A 23,636-nucleotide genomic window follows, 5' to 3' on the forward strand; every position below is an offset into this window, starting at 1 on the left:
TTCTATTGGATTGTCTGCTTTGTCTTACTGATTTGTAAATGTTCTTTCCATGTTCTGGAAACTAGTCCTTGTTAGTACTATGTGGCAGATGACTTCTCTCACTCCCTTAAAACTGTTTCTTGATTTTATTGTATCAAATTTAGTAGTCCTTTTTTAATGGTAAGCACTTTCATATGTTCTATTCAATAAATCTTTATATTGTAATAGTCTCTTCTATGGACTCCTAGGAGCTTTACGGTTTTACTGATCCCATTTAGAATTACAAACTATCTGGAATTGAGTTTTATGTATGGGTGAGCTATAGGTCAAGTTTCTTTTCTCTTCTCAGATGGCAAACAGTAAAACAGTACTATGTTGTTTTGTTTTGTTTTTGAAAAAGCTATTCTTAGTGCTTAGCATTGTCATCTTTGACATAAATCAAGTGGGATATACATGTTGGATTTTCTGTATCGTAACTGTTATTTTCATTTGGTCTTTGTGTTCATCCTTGTGATGTACCACACTGTCTTTTTAATTATTGTAACTTTATAATAATCACTAGAGGCCCGGTGCACAAAATTTGTGCACTGGGGGGGGGGGGGTGTCCCTCAGCCCGGACTGCACCCTCTCGCAGTCTGGGAGCTCTCAGGGGATGTCTGACTGATGCCTTAGGCTCCCACCACCGCTGCTGCACTAGCCAGCCATGAGTCCAGCTTCTGGCTGAGCAGCGCTCCTGCGTTGAGCATCTGCCCCCTGGTGGTCAGTGCATGTCATAGGGACTGGTCGTTCCACTATTCGGTCTACTTGCATATTAGCCTTTTATTATATAGGATTATACTTGGCATTATAAGAGCACTCCCCCTCCAACACACACTTTATTTTTCTTCAAGATTGTGTAAGTTGCACTCAGTCCTTGTATGTACACGTGCATTTTATTGTCCATTTTTTAAAAAACTCCTCAATCAGTGGGGAATCATTGAGGTCTGATAGTTAATGATAAAAAATTTAATAAGTTCAGTTCAAATCTAGAGCCTTCTAAGATTAGAGAATGTCCTTATTATTTTAGCATTGGTTTTATATTCTCTTGTAGACTACTCAGTAAATTAGCCTTACTTAAAAAACAAAACAAAACTAATGGTTAAGAACATACTTGTTTGAAATTTTGTAGTGAATTTTTAAGCTTATTTTAAAAACCTGTAGACTAAGAATATACAATTAAATGATCTTGGTGTTTTGTTTTGTTTTCCAGAACATCTATGATAACAGTCTTCTGTAAATCGAACTCTTTCAAGAATTCTCTGAAGGAACCAAGTAGGATTTTCGTACATCATGACTTAATCTGAATGCAAGAACAAGAAATAAGTTTTATCTCTAAATATAATGAAGGGCTGTGTGTAAACACAGACCCTGACTCACTTCTAATGAGCATTTTAGACATGAGTTTACATCGGCAAATGGGTTCAGATCGAGATCTTCAGTCTTCTGCTTCATCCGTGAGCTTGCCTTCAGTCAAAAAGGCACCCAAGAAAAGAAGAATTTCAATAGGCTCTTTGTTTCGGAGGAAAAAGGATAGCAAACGTAAATCAAGGGAGCTAAATGGCGGGGTGGATGGAATTGCAAGTATTGAAAGTATACATTCTGAAATGTGTACTGATAAGAACTCCATTTTCTCTACAAATACCTCCTCTGACAATGGATTGACCTCCATCAACAAACAAATTGGAGACTTTATAGAGTGTCCTTTGTGCCTTTTGCGGCATTCTAAAGACAGATTTCCTGAGATAATGACTTGTCATCATAGATCTTGTGTGGATTGCTTACGACAATATCTGAGGATAGAAATTTCTGAAAGTAGAGTTAATATCAGTTGCCCAGAATGTACTGAACGGTTTAATCCCCATGATATTCGCTTGATATTAAGTGATGATGTGTTGATGGAAAAATATGAAGAATTTATGCTTAGACGGTGGCTCGTTGGAGATCCTGATTGTAGGTGGTGTCCAGCTCCAGACTGTGGGTAAGAAGATTTTGTTAGATTTTTCTTGAATTAATATTTTTCTTTGTGGATAAAATAAGAATTATGCTGACTTTTATTCAAAAGAAAAATCTTAACATGTTAGGTAATTCATTCAGTAGACAAATATATGTTAAGTGCATACCATGTGTCAAGCAGTGTTCACTGTTAAAGCAAGACACCTATCTTACTCATTTTGATATTGTCTCCATCACATATTCACTTAACACATTTTTTCAGAAGAAAAGGTTAAGGTGGTAGAATGCAAGATCTAGTTGTGGGCAAAATTGATTTTCCCCATCCATTTGGAGAACTTTTATTTTGAAGTAATAGGTGAAATGATCAGGGATTTTGTTTGTTTTTGGTGGGGGGAGGTCATTTATATAAATTGAAATAACCCTTTTGAAAGGTACTTTAATATGTGTCACAGTGTGATGTGTTCATACTGGTGTGCATAAGTATTTGCTAGTCTCAAGACCAAGAGGTTATATATTTCATTTCCCTCAAGTTTTTAAATTACAAATATCATTTTACCAACATTTAAAATAAGATAACTTTGCTTATATATTTTATTATGTCAATAGCAGCTTCTATTTATAGAGCATTTACTATGTACAGTTGTCGGAATTGGAAGAAATAGTCATATGCTCCTCAAGAATAATAAAAGCCGTAAACACTGGTTATGGTTTAGCATACAATTAGCAAACCAGAGATTATCTATAAGTAAGAATTTGGGAAAACGAGAATTTCCAAGATTATCTGTGTATAATCTCAGAGACAAGGCTGAATTTGAATTTATCAAATGACAATTTCAGGACTCATTTTCTGAATCATATCCTTTATTAAAAGCTTGTTGAGTAGCAAATTTTCAGATTGCATCTAGCCTATATTTTATAATTATATATGAGAAAAGTAATATGTTTTCAGCCTATGCAAATCCCAACTAATTTTCCATGGTATCACTAGCACTTAACTATCCACAAGGGATTTCTGTGTAATATTAAGCATTAGAAATATTATCTAATTATTTAACATTTTATGAATTTATTAATTGTGTATGAAGAACTCAGAGACTACTCAGTATCAATATTGAATTATGCTCTCCCTATAACTGCAGGGAGCTTGTACTATAACATAAATAACAAAATAATATGTTAATGATACTGTCTAAACTGAGCCAATGTTGGCTATGCTTTCAAGGTTGGCAGAAGCAAACTGTGGGACCCATGAAGTAGAAAACTCTAAAGAAAAAGATGGGAAGAAAATAGGGATAATGAGCAATACTTTTAAATAACTTGAGCAGGAGACAGAGGAATAGATTACATATGAGTGTATCACTTTTGATCCCATGGAACTCTGCACCATATTTTCACATTCATTAGAGTAGATTTCAACTTGCATAGCAAATTTTAGATTAAAAAAAAAACTACTTGCAAATCATTGTAGTAAATACTTCTATAGTGAGAATTCAAATAGTGAGGAACATGTCTATATATTGTTTTTGATCTGGCTTTCTAACGATCATTTATGGGACCCCAGGATAAGAAGTACTTAATAGGTTCCTTTAGTGTTTAATATCTTTAAAAGAAAAAGTCTGAACATGATGGAACAAATGAAAAGGAGACTTAAACATCAGTACCTGTGTCTAGAAGAGGTTAAGACAATAAATCTAAGGGTACAAGCTCTCTGGTCACTGAATAGGTGTATTCTCTTGTGCTGGGTTGATTGAGTATGTCATAATAGATAATACCAATACTATCAACCTAATAGAACACAGTAGATAGGGCTGACACAGATTCTAGTTTATACAAGAACTTTACTTTAGGGCAATGGTCGGCAAACTGCGGCTCCTGAGCCACATGCGGCTCTTTGGCCCCTTGAGTGTGGCTCTTCCACAAAATACCACGTGTGGGCGCACATGTACAGTGCTATTGAAACTTCGTGGCCCATTCTCAGAAGTCGGTGTTTTGTGGAAGAGCCACACTCAAGGGGCCAAAGAGCCACATGTGGCTCGCGAGCCGCAGTTTGCCGACCACTGCCCTAACCGGTTTGGTTCAGTGGATAGAGCATTGGCTTGCAGACCAAGGGGTCACAGGTTCGATTTCGGTCAAGGGCATGTACCTTGGTTGCAGGCTCCTCCCTGGCCCAGGCCCTGGTGTGTGGGGGTGGGGGAGCCTGCAGGAGGCAACAATTGATGTGTTTCTCTCACATCGATGTTTCTCTCTCTGTCTCTTTCTCTTCCACTCTTCCCAAAAATCAGTGGAAAAATATCTTCAGGAGGATTAACAATTAATTAATTAATTAATTAAAAGATACTTGTCAGTTCATGTGTAGTTGTAAGAAATATTACCAAGAAATCCTGTTTATCCTTTACACAGTTTGCCCCAATGGCACCATTTTGCGAAGCTGTAAAACAGTATCTCCACCAGGATACTGGCATTGATAGAACTGCCAAATTTCCCGTTTTATTTGTACTTACTTGTTTATGTGTGTGTGTGTGTGTAGTTATATACCATTTTACCACCTGTAGGTTTATGTATTCACCACCATAGTCAAGGTACTGAGCAGTTCCATGACAACAAAGATCCTTCATGTTGCTCTTTTATAAATGTATCTACTTTCCCTTCCCCACTGCATCGCTGGCAACCACTCATCAGTTTTCCATTTCTAAAATTTCATCACTTCAAAATGTTATATAATTAGAATTATACAGTATGTCACTTTTTCAGATTTATTCTTTTCACCAGCATAATTCTCCAGAGATACATGTGGGGTGTTAAATGTACAGTAGTTAGTTTCTTTTTGTTCTTGATAGTATTCCATGGTATATATGCACTATAATTTGTTTAACCATATACTTGTTGAATAAGGATATCTGGGCTGTTTTCCATTTGAAGCTATTACAAATAAAGCTGCTGTAAATATTTGTGTACAGGTTTTTGTGTGAATGTAAATTTTCATTTCTCTGGGAGAAATGCCCAGTAGTGCCCAGAACTTATTTTAAAGTGCCAAAAATATTAACTCAGATAATAGGTATTAGGGCTAGTCACAAATCTACTGTTCTCAGTCTTTTATCTGAAGCAGAAAACCCACCACACTTTCTGATTGAGCAATTCAAGGGTGTATACTTTTGGTACCAAAGACCACTTTTACCATGCATCTTAGAAGCAAAATATGAGAATTTATGTATAAATACAAGATAATCATCAAATGTATGAATTGGCACAGTTTGTCATTAACTGATGGGTGTTGCTAGTCTATAGTTATGTTTTTAAATAGCTAGAGCTAGTTTTTTTTATCATTCTGATTTGAAAAGTAGCAAGTAATTGTAAATATAACAAATGAAGAAAATTAAAACCCTAATACTAGGGAAAATGCTTTAAGATTTTTGGTGTATTTCCTTCTGGTATTTTCTCTGTGCACACAATAGAATTTAATAGAATTTTTATAAAATTTGTACTGTATATGCAGTTTAGATTATATATACAATTTGGCATCTAGTTAAAATTGCAAGTTAGAAGTTAAAATTGAACTTTAAAATGCTTTTTAGCCATTTATATGCCATTTGTGAACTATCTATTTTTTCCCCTCTTTTTATATTGATGAGATAATGTTAGGACTTATAACTGTTTGCTCATGCATAAATAGAAAGCTTCTTCAGGAATAGCATTTAAGTTGGATAATATTTTTACTTAATGAATATCTCTTATATGTCACGTTTTAAACTGTTTTTCTTGTTTCTTTCAAGATATGCTGTGATAGCATTTGGATGTGCTAGCTGTCCAAAATTAACTTGTGGATGAGAGAGAAACATTGATTCAGCTGCCTCCTGCACACTCCCTACTGGGGATGTGCCCGCAACCAAGGTACATGCCCTTGACTGGAATCGAACCTGGGACCATTCAGTCCGCAGGCTGATGCTCTATCCACTGAGCCAAACCGGTTAGGGCTATATGTCACGTTTTAAACTGTTTTTCTTGTTTCTTTCAAGATATGCTGTGATAGCATTTGGATGTGCTAGCTGTCCAAAATTAACTTGTGGGCGAGAAGGCTGTGGAACAGAGTTTTGCTACCACTGTAAACAGATTTGGCACCCAAATCAGACCTGTGATGCTGCTCGGCAAGAGAGAGCCCAGAGTTTACGCCTGAGAACCATCCGTTCTTCATCCATTAGTTACAGTCAGGAGTCTGGAGCAGCAGGTACTTATGTCTAACTTTTTAAATAAAATATTTGACACATATAGAACACTAGTTATTTTAAGTAAAAAATACAATATTACGTTCCTGTTCTCACCTGTTCTTTGATTTTTCACAAGTGTCTTCATGTGTTAACAGTTTTGTTCCAGAAGCACTCATTCTTTCCTATGGAAGATAGTGGTATTGAGATTGGAAAGATTTTATTAACAAAACACACACACAAAAAAGGAGGTGTCATGATGATTTATAGTAACTGATAGCAAAACATGGTCCAAAACTGTTGTTTATAAAGGTGTTTTATGCAAAGCTTAGCAAGTATTTTTAATAAAATATTAATTTTGAATATGTTACCTTTAGATTGCTTCTAATTATGTAAATATCACAAAGTTACAGATTAAAAACAGTATCATATTTTGTGAAATACATTTTTTTTTGTTTGTTTGTTTTTGTTTTTTGTGAAATACATTTTTTATTTAAAGATGTCTCATTCAATTTCAGGACCAAGGATTCAAAGTCATACCTTAAGTGGGGAGGACATTAGGAACTTTGGGCCTTTGGCTAGCAGTTTAGAAATTACCCGAGGATCGATCTATGTATGAGCAATGTATGCATCTCATAAATCTCAAAATTTATAAGCAATTTTCTGAACATCATAATGTTTTTTGAATAAAATTTCAAAAAAACTTTTTTACATATATAGAATTTTCATTGTTTATTGGAATTTCAATCATTTTTAGAAAAATTCTCATTTTTTCCTACTTAGGTAATAGGAAAAAACTTGGAAAATATAGAAATTTGTCAAGAAAATAATTTATATTCCTACCAGCAGTGTATTGAGATAGTTATGTACTTTATGCTACAAAAAAGTCTTTTTCAACATTTAAAGTTGAATTTAAAATTAAACATTTAAAATTAAATAAACTTTAAATTCAACATTTAATACTTTATAGAATGTACATGGATTTTCATGCTTGTTTGCTGATTGACTTGTTTGTATTTGGGGTAGAACTCAAACATTAGTAATAATTTGTAGTTAAGGGTCCAGAAATAATTCAGAGAGGACCTGAATATACCTAAACTGTCCTCTGGAGGGTCAGCTGTAGCCATTGAGTGGTCCACTTGGAAATGCTATCCCTCGTCTCTAAGTGCGGATGAGTATTTATTGGTTACAGGACACACAGTTGCAGAGTATGAGAATAGACTTTAGAATCAGACTGTCTGGATTCAAATCCCAGCTTCTCCACTTAGTCTCTGTGTGGCCCTGAACAAGTTACTTATCTCGTCTGCAAAATGAAGATACTAATAATACTTATATCTGTAAGTTTGAAACATGTCCTGGCTTATAATAAACTAGAGGCCCCGTGCACAAAAATTTGTGCACTGGGGGAGGGAGGGTCCCTCAGCCCGGCCTATGCCCTCTTGCAGTCTGGGACCCCTCGGAGGATGTCCACCTGCTGGCTTAGGCCCGCTCCTAACGGTACAGCCATGTTAGAAAACATTGACCATTTCTTAAAACAGGGGTCCTCAAACTTTTAAACAGGGGGCCAGTTCACTGTCCCTCAGACCGTTGGAGGGCTGGACTATAGTTTAAAAAAAAACTATGAACAAATTCTTATGCACACTGCACATATCTTATTTTGAAGTAAAAAAACAAAACGGGAACAATACAATATTTGTATTTGCATGTGGCCCACGGGCCGTAGTTTGAGGACCCCTGCGTACATGATAAATTTTTTGGGGCAGTGCTACAATTGATTATTCAATAGAAATTGTTATTTTTAGACCAATTTTACATATTAAGCATGTCTATTTATTTTCCCAATAGCTGATGATATAAAGCCATGTCCACGATGTGCTGCTTATATAATAAAGATGAATGATGGGAGCTGTAATCACATGACATGTGCTGTCTGTGGTTGTGAGTTTTGTTGGTTGTGTATGAAAGAAATCTCAGATTTACATTATCTAAGGTAAGTATATTGAAGGAGCTATTTCCATCTGAATATCATTTTACATTATAAGACAAAATGACTTTTTAAAGCGTTACTCTAAGCATTTTTAAACAGGATTATGGGGTCTTTTTTATTCTAGTTACATAAATTTAAAAGAAACCATATTATTGTGTTAGTCATTTGGGATTAATAACTAGTCAAAAATAGAAAACATTCCCCCCCCCACCCCTTTTTTTTAACTAGAAAGCTAGTATTTAATACCCCATGTAATCATGCTAGGTCATAAATCTTTCCATTTAATTTTCTCATGTATAAATTTTCTCATTTAGGCTGAAGTGTGAGTTTATGATGTAATCAGATAACTATCTAAAATGGATAAAATAAGCATTTTTTTAATATTAATATACTCTTCAAAAACTAACCTCAGGTTTTGAGGCTAATGGAAGTCTAGAGATAGATATTTAAACTAAATCCCACTTATCAATATTTTTTAAATATAATTTATGGTGGTACTTAAGATTTTTTGGCTTTTAATGAACTCATTTTAAAGAAAGGGAAAATCTTATTTCTAAGTATGAGAAAGTCTTTTATAGTGATTACGTTACTGTATTGTAGTAATTTGTTGTGATATTTTGCAGCTTAGAACATTATAATTTTTTCCATTAGTCCATCAGGATGTACTTTTTGGGGGAAGAAACCCTGGAGCCGAAAGAAGAAAATTCTGTGGCAGCTAGGAACACTCGTTGGTGCTCCTGTAGGAATTGCTTTAATAGCTGGCATTGCTATCCCTGCAATGATTATTGGTATTCCTGTATACGTGGGCCGCAAGGTAAGATGCATAATTCCTTGTTAGTTCATTATCTATTGTAAATCTTTAGGTTTAGGGTTGGTGATTTTTGCTTTGTTTTTGTTTTGTTTTGTTTTGTTTATTTTGTTAATTCTCATCCTGAGGATATTTTTCCTATTGATTTTTAGAAAGAGTGGAAGGGAGGGGCAGAAACAGAGAGAGAGAAACATGATGTGAGAGAGAGACATTAATTGGTTGCCTTCCACACATGCCCAAACCAGGCCTGGGGTCAAGCCTGCAACCGAGGTACGAGCCCTTGACTGGAATCGAACCCAGGACCCTTCAGTCCACGGGCTAATGTTCTATCCACTGAGCCAAACTAACTAGGACTGTTTTTGTTTTATTTTGTTTTGAAAGACTAAGTCATTTTCAGTATCTTCACTATAAAACAATTACTATTTTTTCATAAGGCAATAAATTTTTAGTGTTTGGCAAGCTCATATGGATGTTTAAAAGTAGAATTGTTTTAATATTATCTGAATCGGAAATCTTTAGTACATTTTCATTGTAAATGAACTTTAAGTATAAAGTACTAACAAATACACACCTGTCCGTTTTTCTCATGGGTATATCCTTGTATAGTCAAGTCTATAAAAAGTTAATGGCTAAATAATACATGTCCTCAGGCAAAGAATAACTAGCAGTTTTTTAATTATTTTCAACTTCAGTTCAAAGCTTTTTCTCCCCCTTAGTTTGTTGCTATTAATACTCTTGTTGTAGATTGTTAACAATTTTGTGAAAGTCCAAGCACCAATACAAATAATTCTTTTTTGAAAGGTTAAAGGGATAATTTATGAAGTGACAAAGAAGTTTGCTGCTATCTAAATTAATAGAATCTCAGAATTGAGAAGTAACTTTAGAAATTATCTAACGCTAAGCAGAACAAAGTATAGGATTTTTTAAAAGGAGGGTGGGAGTCCTTACTGTGTGGTAGGTGTTTTATGTACTTCAACTCATTTTAACCTCACAGCAATTTATGTGTTAGAATATTGAGGTTTATGTAATTTATCTTAATTATACAGAAAGAAGCAGAGCTGGGATTTAAACCCAGATGCACAAATTCTGTAGGTAAGATCCCTGATAAATTTCAGTCTAGCCATTTGGGTACTTCATTGATGGGAAACCACCAGCTCCTGAGGCTGCCCATTCTGTTGCCAGGTAGCTGTACTTGTTAGGAAATTCTTAGGTTGAGTCTGGATCTGTTTCTCTTTAAATTATTTTGTTTAATTATAGTTCTGACTTTTAGGACCAAACTCAAGGCAGGGCTGAGCCTCTTCCATATAATAGCCAACTTTTTTTATATTCAACATATATTATTGTAATAATCAGAAAAATAACAAAACATACTATTTTTAAATTAGCTTTGGTTCAGAAGAGAAACATATTTATGAGCCAAATGTCTATTTTAGAAGATTGACGTAACTAAACTTAAATTGTCCCAAACATAATAGCTGATTGTAATAACTTTTTATGTATTATCCAAAGCATGGCTTTGCTGAGAACAAAACTGTTTATTTGATACTTTGAAGCAGAAGGAAAAGAGAGACTCTCACACTGCACACATCTACAAATAATTTATAGAGGAGAGATTATTTACCTCATTGTGCAAGTCTGAGGTGCAGTCACAAGTCGTCTTTTTTCAAACATGTACTCAGAGGGTTGCAAGGTGATGAATTAGTTTTCCACTGAAATAATGTTCTGTGGGGTTCAGGGACACAAACCAGCCCAGGAAAACCTATTAAGTTGATAAAGTACCTAAAAGTTGAGCCTTACAAAATAGTAAAAAAATAAAGTTGAACCAGAACTAACGGGATGATGTGATCACTGTAATTGAACATTGGTGCTTGAGGATGCAAACTTTTCTGGAAGACTCCTTGCCCCTGGCAGCCTGCCTTTCCAAGTCTGCTCCATCAGTTTTTAGCTTTGGCTTTCCCTGCTTCAGTGCTAAGTGTTTCAGGAGTAGGAGTGAGGAGCAGCAGGAATTGGTTGCAGAATTGAAGAATAATGAAAGGTACTTTGGGAAGGTCTGCAGTCTCTGTCTACATGGATCGTTTAGGAAAATGTAGAGGCCCATTCCCTGGGCACATACAGTCAGTGCTGGGAAACAGGATTTGGTGGGGAAATAGAAATATTCTTTGTCAATGTATGCTTTGCCCACTTCCCCACCCCAGCTTTATCACTGTTTAATACATGCTATGATACTCCTTGTACTTTCAGAGCCTCCCAAATAACCACATAATAAGAATAGATTTCTTAAAGCTTCACGTTGTTTATAAGTCAGATACTTTATTTGAGAGACTACCTGTACACTTTTGAGGCCGCTTGAATCTGTCTTGAAACAAGGGAAAATTTCCTTATTTGCTTTAGCCCTTGCAAACATGAGAATAAAGATACTGAGCTATTTCCCGAAGTACATATATCTCACAAGCCACTTTCATAATGATACTAAATTTTGTCTGGTAACACCTCTACAGTACAAAGAAGCTAAGTAGATCCAACACCTGTCTTCTGACAGTATAGTTTATTCTCTTTTTTTCTCTCTCTACCCCTTATTCTGAGCTATAAATGAAAACCCAGGATCCTGAGTCTTTGGTAATATTTTTCTTCATAAAAAGGGATCTGAGGAAAAATTGATTCTATTTAGTGTTGTTTGCTTATTAGTACTGCTTTTGAAGTTCAGTTTTTTTTTTGTTTTTTTTTTTAATATAATGAGCCAATTATTATTATTTAGGGATGCTTATTTGGAAGGAAACCTGTGGAATGCTAAATTCCATAAAAGTAATCGATCAGCTGCCTCCTGCACATCTCCTACTGGGGATGTGCCCGCAACCCAGGTACATGCCCTTGACCGGAATCGAACCTGGGACCTTTCAGTCCGCAGGCCGACGCTCTATCCACTGAGCCAAACCGGTTTCGGCTGAAGTTCAGTTTTTAAAAAGGTTGTGGAAACCACCCTTATGAGCCAATTATTATTATTTAGGGATGCTTATTTGTAAGGAAACCTGTGGAATGCTAAATTCCATAAAAGTAATCCTATTAGTCAAACATCCAACTCATAGCTATGTTAGAAATAATACTTTTAATGCCTTTTTTGCTAAAAACATGATTATACTGTTTTTTCAGAAAAATTACAACTACTTGTAAACACAAAGTACAAAATCTATTAAATCACTCTATTATGTAAGCAAATTAATAAGGAGCAAATTATGTAAGAATATGTTGACCTTGAATCAAAACACTTAACTATGAAGTTACAAGAGATAATCGCCTTAAACTTCTAGCAAATGTGGGTCTGTTTCATTTACATAAGTATGTAATATATTTTCTCTTTAATCTCTCACCCCTGTGTTTATTTTTAATTCAAGATTCACAATCGATATGAAGGCAAGGACATTTCCAAGCACAAACGGAATTTGGCCATAGCAGGTGGTGTAACATTGTCTGTAATCGTATCTCCAGTTGTAGCTGCAGTAACAGTAGGTAAGAAAATGCTTAAAAATACTAATGACCTCAGAATTTATAAAATTTAAGTTTTGTGGAGGATGTTCAAATAAAACATATTGTTGAATGTAAAAGAAGTTACTTATTTTAAGATCATTTAAGCTGAACCTACTGAAAGCCTCTTATTTAGTAATTATTTGGTTAAGGTGTTACAGACTCAGAGCCCAGCCATGGGGTAGTTGGTAATTACTAGTGGCAGACACCCTTTCCTCCCTCCCCCAAGTACAGTTTAGAACCCTGGCACTGGAAAAGGTTTACATCTTTTTCCTCCTCATGTATGCCACCTGAAAGGCTAGAACCTTTGAATTTGCTTGTGTCTCTAAACAGCTAGGTAAATCCACTTTTGGACTTACCTCCTATACACCGTCTCTCGAAAAGACTTTCTGCAACTCATGTTTCTGTGATTTAGTTTTTGGTTTATAATGACTAATATAATTTCTCTTTAGGTATTGGTGTTCCTATTATGTTAGCTTATGTCTATGGCGTTGTTCCAATTTCTCTCTGTCGAAGTGGAGGTTGTGGAGTCTCAGCAGGCAATGGAAAAGGAGTCAGGATTGAATTTGATGATGAAAATGATATCAACGTTGGTGGAAATAACACAGCTGTAGGTAAGTCCTTTAAGGAAAGGAAGGGAAATTAATGTACTTACTAATAGTTTAAGTAGGGGGAGGCTGTAGACAACATGCAAGTCAGAATTTCCATAACCCTCCTTTCACTGGGCCCAGTAGTATTCATCTAGAAGTACATCAGGAAATAAACGGCCAAGGAGAGGTGAACGGATGAAAGAAGGTGGAATAGTTTCTAGTGGAAACATAATGTCATAGAAATTCTAGAATTTTAATCTTAAATTTGCCTGAAACATTGCAAATCAGTAAGAAAAGGATATGAAGAGTAATACAGTTCATAAAAGAAGAAATACAGATGGCAAATAAGTATCAACCCAGTGTTATTCAAAGAAAAATGAATTAGAACAAGAACTGGAGAATGAAAAGGCCCTCATGTGCTGCCAGTAGAAGTGTAAGTTAATAAACCTTAAAGCATGCACATGTTTTATAGTCCAGCAGTTGTTATAGAAATTTGTCAGGCAAATATACAAAGATAACGTCCACTTTCTAACTTCCCATTCCCTCTTGAACTACTCACTCCAATCAGATTTTAGTCCCTACCACTCCAGAATTTGATTTCTACCACTCTAACAAAGCAGACCTCTGTGTTACCAAGTATAGTGGTCAATTCTTGGTTTTCATCTTAATATAAGAGTACACCTGACTTGGTAAACTGTTCCCTCATTTCTAAAACATTTCTTTTACTTGTCTTCTGGAAAAGTATTTATCTCATCATATCTCCTGGCCACATCTTCCCAGTCTTCTTTGCTGGTTCAGTTTTCTCTCCCAACCTCTAAATTTTGGAGTTTCTCAGTTCTCAGACTTCTCTTCTTTATCTACACTCACTCCCTAGGTATTTTCATCTATTAAATAATTTATAGACTGACTGCTCTTAAATTTGTATCTAGGCTAGAACTCCCCTCTGAACTCCACACTTGTACATCTCTTTTCTTTAATCTACACTTGAATGTCTGATGAGAATTTTAAGCTTAAATTGTCTGTAACCAAACTCTTCACTCTAAAATCTGTTCTTTCCATCACCCTCCCCTTATTAAGTGGCTTCTCCATTCTTGCTGTTGCTTGGGCTAAAAGCCTTCACTTATGATGACTCCTCCTCTTCCCTTCTTACACTGCATCTGATCCATCAGCAAATCCTGCTATTTTCTTCAGTATTTAGTCATAATCTAATCATTCTTACCCTCCCCACTGCTATTCTATTAATCTAAGCTACTACTATCCTATTTCCTGGACTATCATAATAGCCTCTTAACTGATCCAGCAGCTTCTCAGTTTCCACTCACTATTCCACTATGCAGCCATAGTGATACTTCTAAAACATAACTCAGCCCTGGTTGGTTTGGGTCAGTGGATAGAGCGTCGGCCTGCGGACTGAAGGGTCCCAGGTTGGGTTCCAGTCAAGGGCACATGCCCGGGTTGCGGGCTTGATTCCCAGTAGGGGACGTGCAGGAGGCAGCCTATCAATGATTCTCTCTCATCATTGATGTTTCTGTCTCTCTCTCCCTCTCCCTGTCTGAAATCAATAAAAACATAAATAAATAAATAGAACTTAGATCATGTCTTTCTTATCCTCAATACAGTTATAGTAACTATACTGGGAGGAAGAAATCCAAAGTCCTTATAACCCCACGTGATCTGTCCTGGGCTGTATCTCTGAACTCATTTCTTGTCATTCTCCTGTTTTATACCACCGCCATGATGTTTTCGAGGGTGCCTAGTACACTTCCACTTCTAGGCTTTTAAACATGAAATTCCTATTGCCTGCTTTACTCTTCCCAAAGGTAATTTTGTGGCTCACTCCATCAATTTCTTTGAGTCTCTACAAATGTTACCTTATCAGAGAGGCCTTCTAAAACATAACACTATGATCACACTATCTGAAGTAGCCCACAGGTATGCACACGCACTTCTTATCACTCTCGCTGCCTTTTTCTCACTCCCTTTTACTCTGCTTTATTTTTTTCTCATAGCACTTATTATTATATAATTTTATTTATTGCTTTCCCCAGCTAGAATATAAGATTCTTGAGGGCAGAGTGTTTGTCTTTTTGATCCACTGTGTCCCCAGTGCTTAGAACAGTGTTGGGTAAGTGTAATAGGAACCCAGTTTGGAGCAAATAAACGAATCTGTCAATACAAAGCATGTGAAAAGTACTGTAAGATTGAAATATAGTATCAGATTTTGTAGTACTTTGTAGACAATTGGAACCATGGAATATATCTAGATATCAACTTTGGCTCATTCTTATTGACCTAGCGAATAATAAACTCATTATATGACACCCTTATTAAAAACTGTCACATAATTTTCCTCCAACGTTAGCTTAAGTTTTCAACACTCAGGTTTTTTTTATAGAATTCCTAAATCTTCTGGATTAAAAAAGTCCTGGCCAGTCTGGCTCAGCAGTTAGAGCATCAGCCCACAAACCAAAGAGTCTTGGGTTTGATTCCTGGTCAAGGGCACCCATACCTGGGATGCAGGTCTGAACTCCAGCCCAGGGCAGGGCTGGAGGCAACCAACTGAAATGTCTCTCACTTCAATGCTTCTCTTCCTCTCTTTCACTTTCTCTCTCGCCTCTCCTTTCCCTCCCTCCCTTCCACTCTCTCTAAAAGACAATGGAAAAATATTCTTGAGTGAGAATAAAAAAAAAAAAAAGTGACTATCTAAAACTGAGGGCCAGTTGTTAATCCAGCTTTATTCTCTCAGATATTTCCCTTTACTCTTACCCCATACTTGTGTCCCTACCTCAGACATTTTTTTCTATTCTTGTGTGTATTTTATAATTTATATGATAAAATGCCCTATCTGAAATCATGGAGGAATTTAAGAGGGACGTAATTAATTATACTTATTTAATTTATTTGAAATATTTGCACTTAGACACAACTTCAGTAGCAGAAGCAAGACACAACCCGAGTATAGGGGAGGGAAGTGTTGGTGGTCTGACTGGCAGCTTGAGTGCAAGTGGAAGCCACATGGATCGGATAGGAGCCATTCGGGACAACCTGAGTGAAACGGCCAGCACCATGGCACTGGCTGGAGCCAGCATAACGGGGAGTCTGTCAGGAAGTGCCATGGTCAACTGTTTCAACAGGTAAGAAAATGTGCTTTGTTTTGTTGTGTGTTTGCCTTCTGTTAACTACAGATTATTAACTTGATGAGGAGAATTTTGAACATGATTACATATTTCCCTACTGTGTCAGGGTTGAAAAAAGTAATGCTAAGAAATGAAATTATTGGTAAACAGTGAGTAAGGAGATTTTTACTTGTTTGGATTTTCTGTAAGAATATACCTATGATGAGGTAGAATTAAGTCTAAGACATAATTTTGCCATGTTTTTTGCTGCCTTTGTCAGATGTTACGTTTGAATGGTGGGGCTGCTTCAGTGGGCACAGTAAGGGCAGTGCGTGGCGTGGCCCTGGTCTCTGGAGGGGGCAGCAGCTGGAGCTTAGGAAATGAGACCTTGGCTGAGAGCCGAGGGAGTGGGGAGTCAGGATACCCGGGAATGCTTGACTGAGGCTGGGAGCGTCTGCTTTTAGTTAACGCTTATTTCATTCTCACCAAGTCTTTTACCAAGTCTCTCCTATTTATCTCTAAATAGGAGAAATTAAAGCATTTTTATCTTCCCTTGTTTCCTCTTTACTCGCTACTCTTTACCTATGTTTATTAGCTTCTTTTAAAATGTAGACAGTACATGAGTTAAAAGATAAATTGGTCATACTTATTTTTAGGTAGTTTGCTTTTAAGCACAAACTCTTAAGTTATAGTGATCTATATTATGTCTTTTTTAAAGACTCAGATGTTAAATTTATAGAACCATTTTTAACATATAGATGCCCAGGATCTTTCATGAAGAATGGTTTTTTGATTTTTGTGTGTTTTTAAAAAAAATATTTTTTAAAAAAATATATTTTTATTGATTTCTGAGAGGAAGAAACATCAATGATGAGAATCATTGATTGGCTGCCTCCTGCACGCCCCATACTGGGGAGGGAGTCTGAAACCTGGGCATGTACCTTTGGCCAGAATCGAACCCGGGACCCTTGAGTCCGCAGGCCAACGTTCTATCTACTGAACAAAACCAGCCAGGGCATGAAGAATGGTTTTTAATGTATTTGTGTTTTGCACTGAACATGCCAAGCAAAGTGCCACATCCTGAGTGAAAATAATATAGCATATTTAACTTGAACCCCTTTATGTCTTTGTGCTGTTCTGTTGCTACCTTACTTGGCAGACAGCTAATTTTTCTCATTTCATTTGGACCGCTGGTACTATTCAGTGCACTGCAGTAGAATTTGAATAATCAAATAAAAAGAAACTTTAAAAATAATGTGTATAGTAGTTTCTAAAATAGCTTGTTACTAGGGCTCTTAACTGAATTACTTAAAGATACATGTTATGCCCTAGGTGGTTTGTCTCAGTGGATAAAGTGTCAGCCCACAGACTGAAGGGTCCCAGGTTCGATTCAGGTCAAGGGCATGTACCTCGGTTGCAGGCTCAATCCCCAGCCTGGTCAGGCCCATGCGGGAGGCAACCAATGGATGTCTCTCTCACATCGATGTTTATCTCTCTGTCTCTCCTCCTCCCTTCCACTCTCTCTAAAAATCAACAAAAAAATATCCTCAGGTGAGGAGATTAACAAACAAAAGAAAGAAACATATTATAGCCCTACTGGAGTGGCTCATTGATTGAGCATTGACCCATGAACCAAGAGGTCACTGGTTTGATTCCTGGTCAGGGCGCATGCCTGGGTTGCAGGCTTGATCCCCAGTAGGGGGCATGCAGGAGGCAGCCAATTGATGTTTCTCATCAAATTTTTTATCTATCCTTCTCCCTTCTCTCTCTAAAAAAATAAAAAAATAAAAACATATTTTTAAAAAGATACATGTTATAATAGTGCTGATGTCATATGTATTTTCTGTTTTTATCTGGTATTTCCCTCTTAAGGTTGGAAGTACAAGCAGATGTACAGAAAGAACGGTGCAGTCTAAGTGGAGAATCTGGCACGGTCAGCTTGGGAACAGTTAGTGATAATGCCAGCACCAAAGCAATGGCGGGATCCATTCTGAATTCCTACATCCCATTGGACAAGTAAGGAAAGAATTGTTATAAAGTCAGAAGTATTTTAAAAATTAATTTAAAAAGAATTATCCCTATCATTAGGCAGAATTGTCATGAATAATGGTTATCAACTATTAGGTTCTCTGGGAACAGAAAATAGTGAGATGTCCAGAATAGGCTAATCCGTAGAGACAGAAAGTAGATTAGTGGTTGCCAGTGTTGGGAGAGGGAAGTATGGGTACAAACTGCTTAATGGGTGTAGGGTTTTGGGGGGGGGAGATGAAAATGTTCTGAAGTTAGGGCAGCAGTCATTGATGACAACTCTGAATATACTAAAAAGCACTGAGTTGTACACTTTAAACAAGTACATTTATGTAGCTGCTTCTATTTTGTTTTTCTTTCAATTGAAACAGTATTATAGTCCTTTAATTTCACACAGGGCTTTTTTTTTTTTTTTTAGTAGAATGTATCTTGCATTAATTTATTCTGGCAGCTTTTATATAGCCTTTGAATTTTTCACATAGACACCCATTCCCCTTTGATGTCATCTGAATAAAAATTAAAAGGAAGTTAAAAATATATATTGGTTACTCTTATTTTTCAGAGAAGGTAACAGTATGGAGGTGCAAGTAGATATTGAATCAAAGCCATCCAAATTCAGGCACAACAGTGGAAGCAGCAGTGTGGAGGATGGCAGCGCCACCCGAAGTCATCCTAGTGGTTCATCCAATGGCTTGCCTGAAGGTAAATCCGGTGCCACCAAGTGGTCCAAAGAAGCAACAACAGGAAAGAAATCAAAAAGCGGTAAATTGAGGAAAAAGAGTAACATGAAGATAAATGAGACCAGAGAAGACATGGATGCACAGTTGTTGGAACAACAAAGCACGAACTCAAGTGAGTTTGAGGCTCCATCCCTCAGTGACAGTATGCCATCTGTAGCAGACTCCCACTCTAGTCACTTTTCTGAATTTAGTTGTTCTGACCTAGAAAGCATGAAAACGTCTTGTAGCCATGGTTCCAATGACCATCACGCCCGTTTTGCTACTGTTAGCATTCTTCCTGAGGTAGAAAACGACCGCCTGGAAAATTCCCCACATCAGTGCAGTATTTCTGTGCTTTCCCAAACTGCTTCGTGTTCAGAAGTGCTGCAGTTGAATCCCATTGCTGGAGAACACGGTAACAATGGAATAAAACCCAATGTTGATTTATATTTTGATGATGCACTAAAAGAAACAAATAACAACCACCCACATCAGACAATGGAATTAAAAGTTGCGATTCAGACTGAAATTTAGGCCTATAAATGCTGCAGGATAATTACCACTGAGCAACCTTGTTTGGAGCTGGTTGAACTACACGTGACTACTTTAAGTTTCAAGTTACCAGCAAAGGCCAAGTTACATAGTCATAATGCAGATACATTTTCTGTATTCAGCAAGGCATTGTGTTTCATGTGGATCTTAATTACCAAACTATGAAATGAAGGCTTTAATAGTGCATTATTGTAAGGACAATGATCCTTTCAGAGAAGTATGTTTTGTGCATTTGCCACAAAATACTGCTTGAAGCACATACTTGTGTACTTACAAATTTGGCTTAATTTATAATCAATATAAAATACTAATGCAGTTCTATAGCATTCTTGTGAAGAAAACTTGAGACTTAGGGTTAAGTGGTTAATGACATTTTATTGAAACCACTAAGGGATACTGTTTTAAGAACCTTGCAGGTTACTCTCAGTATATGATACTCTTTGTAACATTTCTATTCATAACTGGGCATAAATTTTTTTTCATATGCAATGTGAATATGTAAAGCTTAATGCAGCCCATTTGCTACCATTTGGATACTTAGACACTTTGACCAAGATTGTGGCAATTTTTTGCACAACTTTGAAATAGAAATACCTGGTATTCTATATATCTTGTATATTGTTGATGCCATCATAGAAATATAAAGGTAGGTAATTAAGTATACTGACAGCACCAAATAAGATATATAAAACTGTAAAACAAAAATTCCATTAGTTTATAAGTATTACAAATAAGTCACCTTTCACTAAGTGGAAGTTTGCACCCCATTGATTCTTGGTGCCTTTGGTATAGACTAGATTTTAAGAGTCTAGTTATTTGAGGATTTTTTCTGTATTACTTTCCATAATGTCCTCTCTAGCCGCCTTGGATTGTGTAGGAGAATACAGGCTAGATAATGTTATGATGATTAATAACAATGCTGAAAAAGTATTAGCCTACCAAAGACACACTCAGGCTTTAGTGAATAACTCGCCTAACCTCAGTTTTTAACTCATGCGAATCTTCTCCATTCATAAAGTCAAAGTACGGTACAGCTTGTACCAAGTACCAAGGAGGGGTCCACGTACGGCTGGCTTTATTTTCTTTTGCTTTTGTTTATGGAAGATGTTCAGCTGACATAAACAGAAGTTGGCCAAAATACTGCCTGTACTGTTAAATTTCTGTATAATTCACTTAAATAAAACAGGTTAACCTCACTGATAGCAGTTAAAATGTTCCATCTTACATGTTTCTTTTAAGTATTACCATTATGGTGCTACTGAGCATTTTCTTTTGATAAAAAGAAAAATGCCATGGGCTGCAGTCTTCTGACATCACTTTTTCTCACAGGTCCATTCATTACTATGCTTATAACACTAGTGCCAGTTATTTTATTTGATAATGCTTATTATGGTATTTGTATATTTGTTTGCATTCCAATTTTGTTCAATAGTGAGTGTGTATACTGCATACATAAAATAAATGTAAATACTAATGTATTGCTGCCTACGGTTTTTGCGTAAGTGTTTTTATAAGAACAGGAATATTCATTTGCCATGTGATCATTATTCATAAATATTGAAAGCCATTGATATAATTCTGCATTCTGGTCTCAGCCCAAAGAGAAGCATTTACTGAACTTATCAGCAAACAGTTGTTAGAAACCTTTCTTCATGTCTAATACCTGCCTTTCCTTCAGAAAGGAGTTGCTTAATTCATCAAAATAATTTCATTTTTAAAAGGAAATTGGCCGTAACCGGTTTGGCTCAGTGGATAGAGTGTCGGCCTGCGGACTCAAGGGTCCCAGGTTCGATTCCGGTCAAGGGCATGTACCTTGGTTGCGGGCACATCCCCAGTAGGGGGTGTGCAGGAGGCAGCTGATCCATGTTTCTCTCTCATTGATATTTCTAACTCTCTAACCCTCTTCCTTCCTCTCTGTAAAAAATCAATAAAATATATTTTTTTTTAAAAAGGAAATTGGTTGGAAAGCAAATAGATTTGATCTATTATTAAGTTGTGAAGAGATAAGTACTATAATCCTTATCTTAACAGAAAAGTAAAAAGACCTTATAAGTCTATTTTAAGAGATTCTACTCTAGCAACATTATATTATGAAATGAGAGCCAGTTAAATACAGGCTAATAATTGTAATCACTTTCTATTCTCGTAGCCTCTAAAAAATGCACAGGTGGTTTTTCTGTTTTCCTGTTTCAGAATTAATACTTCATGAAAATAATCTGTATGAATATGTTGACTGCCTTCTTGACATTTCTATAAAAAACTAAAGATTAAATGGGAAGCTAAATGATTTTGGGAGGAATACAGCAAAAGTGCCAGTGCAATTCAGTTCACCCCATCCCTCTTCTGATTGTACCCCCAACCAGTACCACCTCAGTCTCAGTTTTAAAATGGACTAGAACTTTCAATTGGCTTCAGAAGTTCCTTCATCTCCCAGGGGTTCTTCAACCATGGATTAATTTAGGACTAAGTCAGATTCCCATGGAGCTCAACTCCAGACTAGCCTAGAACAAGAGGACAGGGTTCAAGACAGGCCTTAATTCACCAAATCTGGTAAAACCCTTTCTACTTTGCTTTCTTAAGGCCTGTGGGGAAAATCACAAGATAGTGAGGAAGAAGAATGCAAAGATTATAGTAGTACAACCTGTTATTCATTATGGAAAACATCAGTTTAACTCGATTGTCTTAAAAGTACAAATGCTCCTTCAGAGCACTGAATTAGTTAGCTCTTTATGTTAAATGTACACAATCCATTGCTTTTATTTTCTTGGCTAATTGTGTTAACTAGTAAATATGTAAGACTTTCCATACCATATTGTCTAGCTAAATATAAACTTTGATCACCAAAAGATAAAATAGATGTTGAAAACCATCATGTGATGCTTTAATTCCTACATGACATGGGAGCAAAATGCCCAAATTCCTGCTCTTTAGATCATGTTGCCTTTCTATTCAGAATGATCAAGATTCTCAGGGCTACATTTTATTTTTTCATTTTTATTTCTTTTAAATTTATCTTTATTGTTGAAAGTATTACAGATGTCCCTTTTTTCTTCAATGACCCCCCTCCACCACCCCCTGCCCCCAGGCCTGCACTGCACTATGGTTTGGGTCCCTGGGTTATGCATATATGCATGTTAGTTTTTTGGTTTTATATGGTTCCTTTTAATGGACCTGTTGTTTCATTAATTTTCATTATTAAAGTATGAAATATTGTTAAAAAACCAGTATTTACATATTGGTTGGTTTTGAGTGTCTAAAATAGTATTCTATCAGGGAGAGTTAGAGTGGGGAATAAAATGACTAGAGGTATTGGGTTTTATACAGAGAAAACCGGAAAGATTTCTTAGATGACATTTATGCAAAGATCTTAAGGAAGTGAGGGAAGAACTATGGAGACATACCTAATGGATGAATATTCCAAAAAGATATCTTCTTCCAGGTGAGTTAATGGACAATCTTGGAATTTGTTGCCTTTGTTGCCTTGTTAGTAAGGTAAGTCTTCCTAGGAGAGTGCCTTGATTGTTCTTGGTACGTTACATTTCTATACACATTTTAGAATAAACTTGTTGAGTTCTACCAGTTGTGATTGGGATTGCATTGAATCTATAATTATCCCTTTAGAGGTCTTTCATATCTTTTGTTAAATTTTATTCCCAGGTATTTGATATTTTTTAGATGTCATTTTATGATTGTTACTAATAGTATATAGAAATACTGATTTTACTTATTTTATTTTTTTTAGAATATGTCTATTAAAGCAGGGGACAGTGAAACAAGGAAGGTTTGAGGACAGGAGAGAGCTTAGGCAGGGCTGCTTTGGTTCCCTAGAAATGACATAGGAAGGTGAGCCATGTGGGGCTGTGTGGACTCACTGGAGCCTCTAGATTAGAGTCTAGAACAGTGATGGCGAACCTTTTGAGCTCGGCGTGTCAACATTTTGAAAAACCCTAACTTAACTCTGGTGCCGTGTCACATAGAGAAATTTTTTGATATTTGCAACCATAGTAAAACAAAGACATACTTTTGATATTTATTTTATATATTTAAATGCCATTTAACAAAGAAAAATCAACCAAAAAAATGAGTTCGCGTGTCACCTCTGACACGCGTCATAGGTTCGCCATCTCTGCTCTATGGAGTAGCATAA

The 23,636-nt window shown here is 36.3% G+C and overlaps 1 protein-coding gene across 5 annotated transcripts in view; it reads left to right on the plus strand.

The window, feature by feature from the left end:
* The first annotated feature begins 1,211 nt into the window (after positions 1-1,211).
* The window catches only part of RNF19A (ring finger protein 19A, RBR E3 ubiquitin protein ligase), a 39,336-nt gene continuing 16,911 nt past the window's right edge, over positions 1,212-23,636 (plus strand). For 3 of the 5 annotated variants that reach the window (XR_002831969.1, XM_023763615.1, XM_023763616.1), the window contains exons 1-9: positions 1,212-1,996; positions 5,985-6,193; positions 8,016-8,160; positions 8,809-8,971; positions 12,355-12,469; positions 12,937-13,098; positions 15,995-16,208; positions 18,063-18,206; positions 18,781-19,070. Coding sequence is in view for 4 of the 5 variants with exons in the window: in XM_023763615.1 (XP_023619383.1) it covers positions 1,323-1,996; positions 5,985-6,193; positions 8,016-8,160; positions 8,809-8,971; positions 12,355-12,469; positions 12,937-13,098; positions 15,995-16,208; positions 18,063-18,206; positions 18,781-19,070 (2,116 nt within the window). In the remaining variant the exon portion in view is untranslated. Of the gene's footprint in view, positions 1,997-5,984; positions 6,194-8,015; positions 8,161-8,808; positions 8,972-12,354; positions 12,470-12,936; positions 13,099-15,994; positions 16,209-18,062; positions 18,207-18,780; positions 20,979-22,813; positions 22,852-23,636 lie in introns of those variants that run through there. The other 2 variants (XM_023763617.1, XM_023763614.1) reach the window with 2 other exon arrangements.

This window comes from Myotis lucifugus, unplaced genomic scaffold (assembly GCF_000147115.1).
Source record: "Myotis lucifugus unplaced genomic scaffold, Myoluc2.0 scaffold_294, whole genome shotgun sequence".
NCBI lineage: Eukaryota > Metazoa > Chordata > Mammalia > Chiroptera > Vespertilionidae > Myotis > Myotis lucifugus.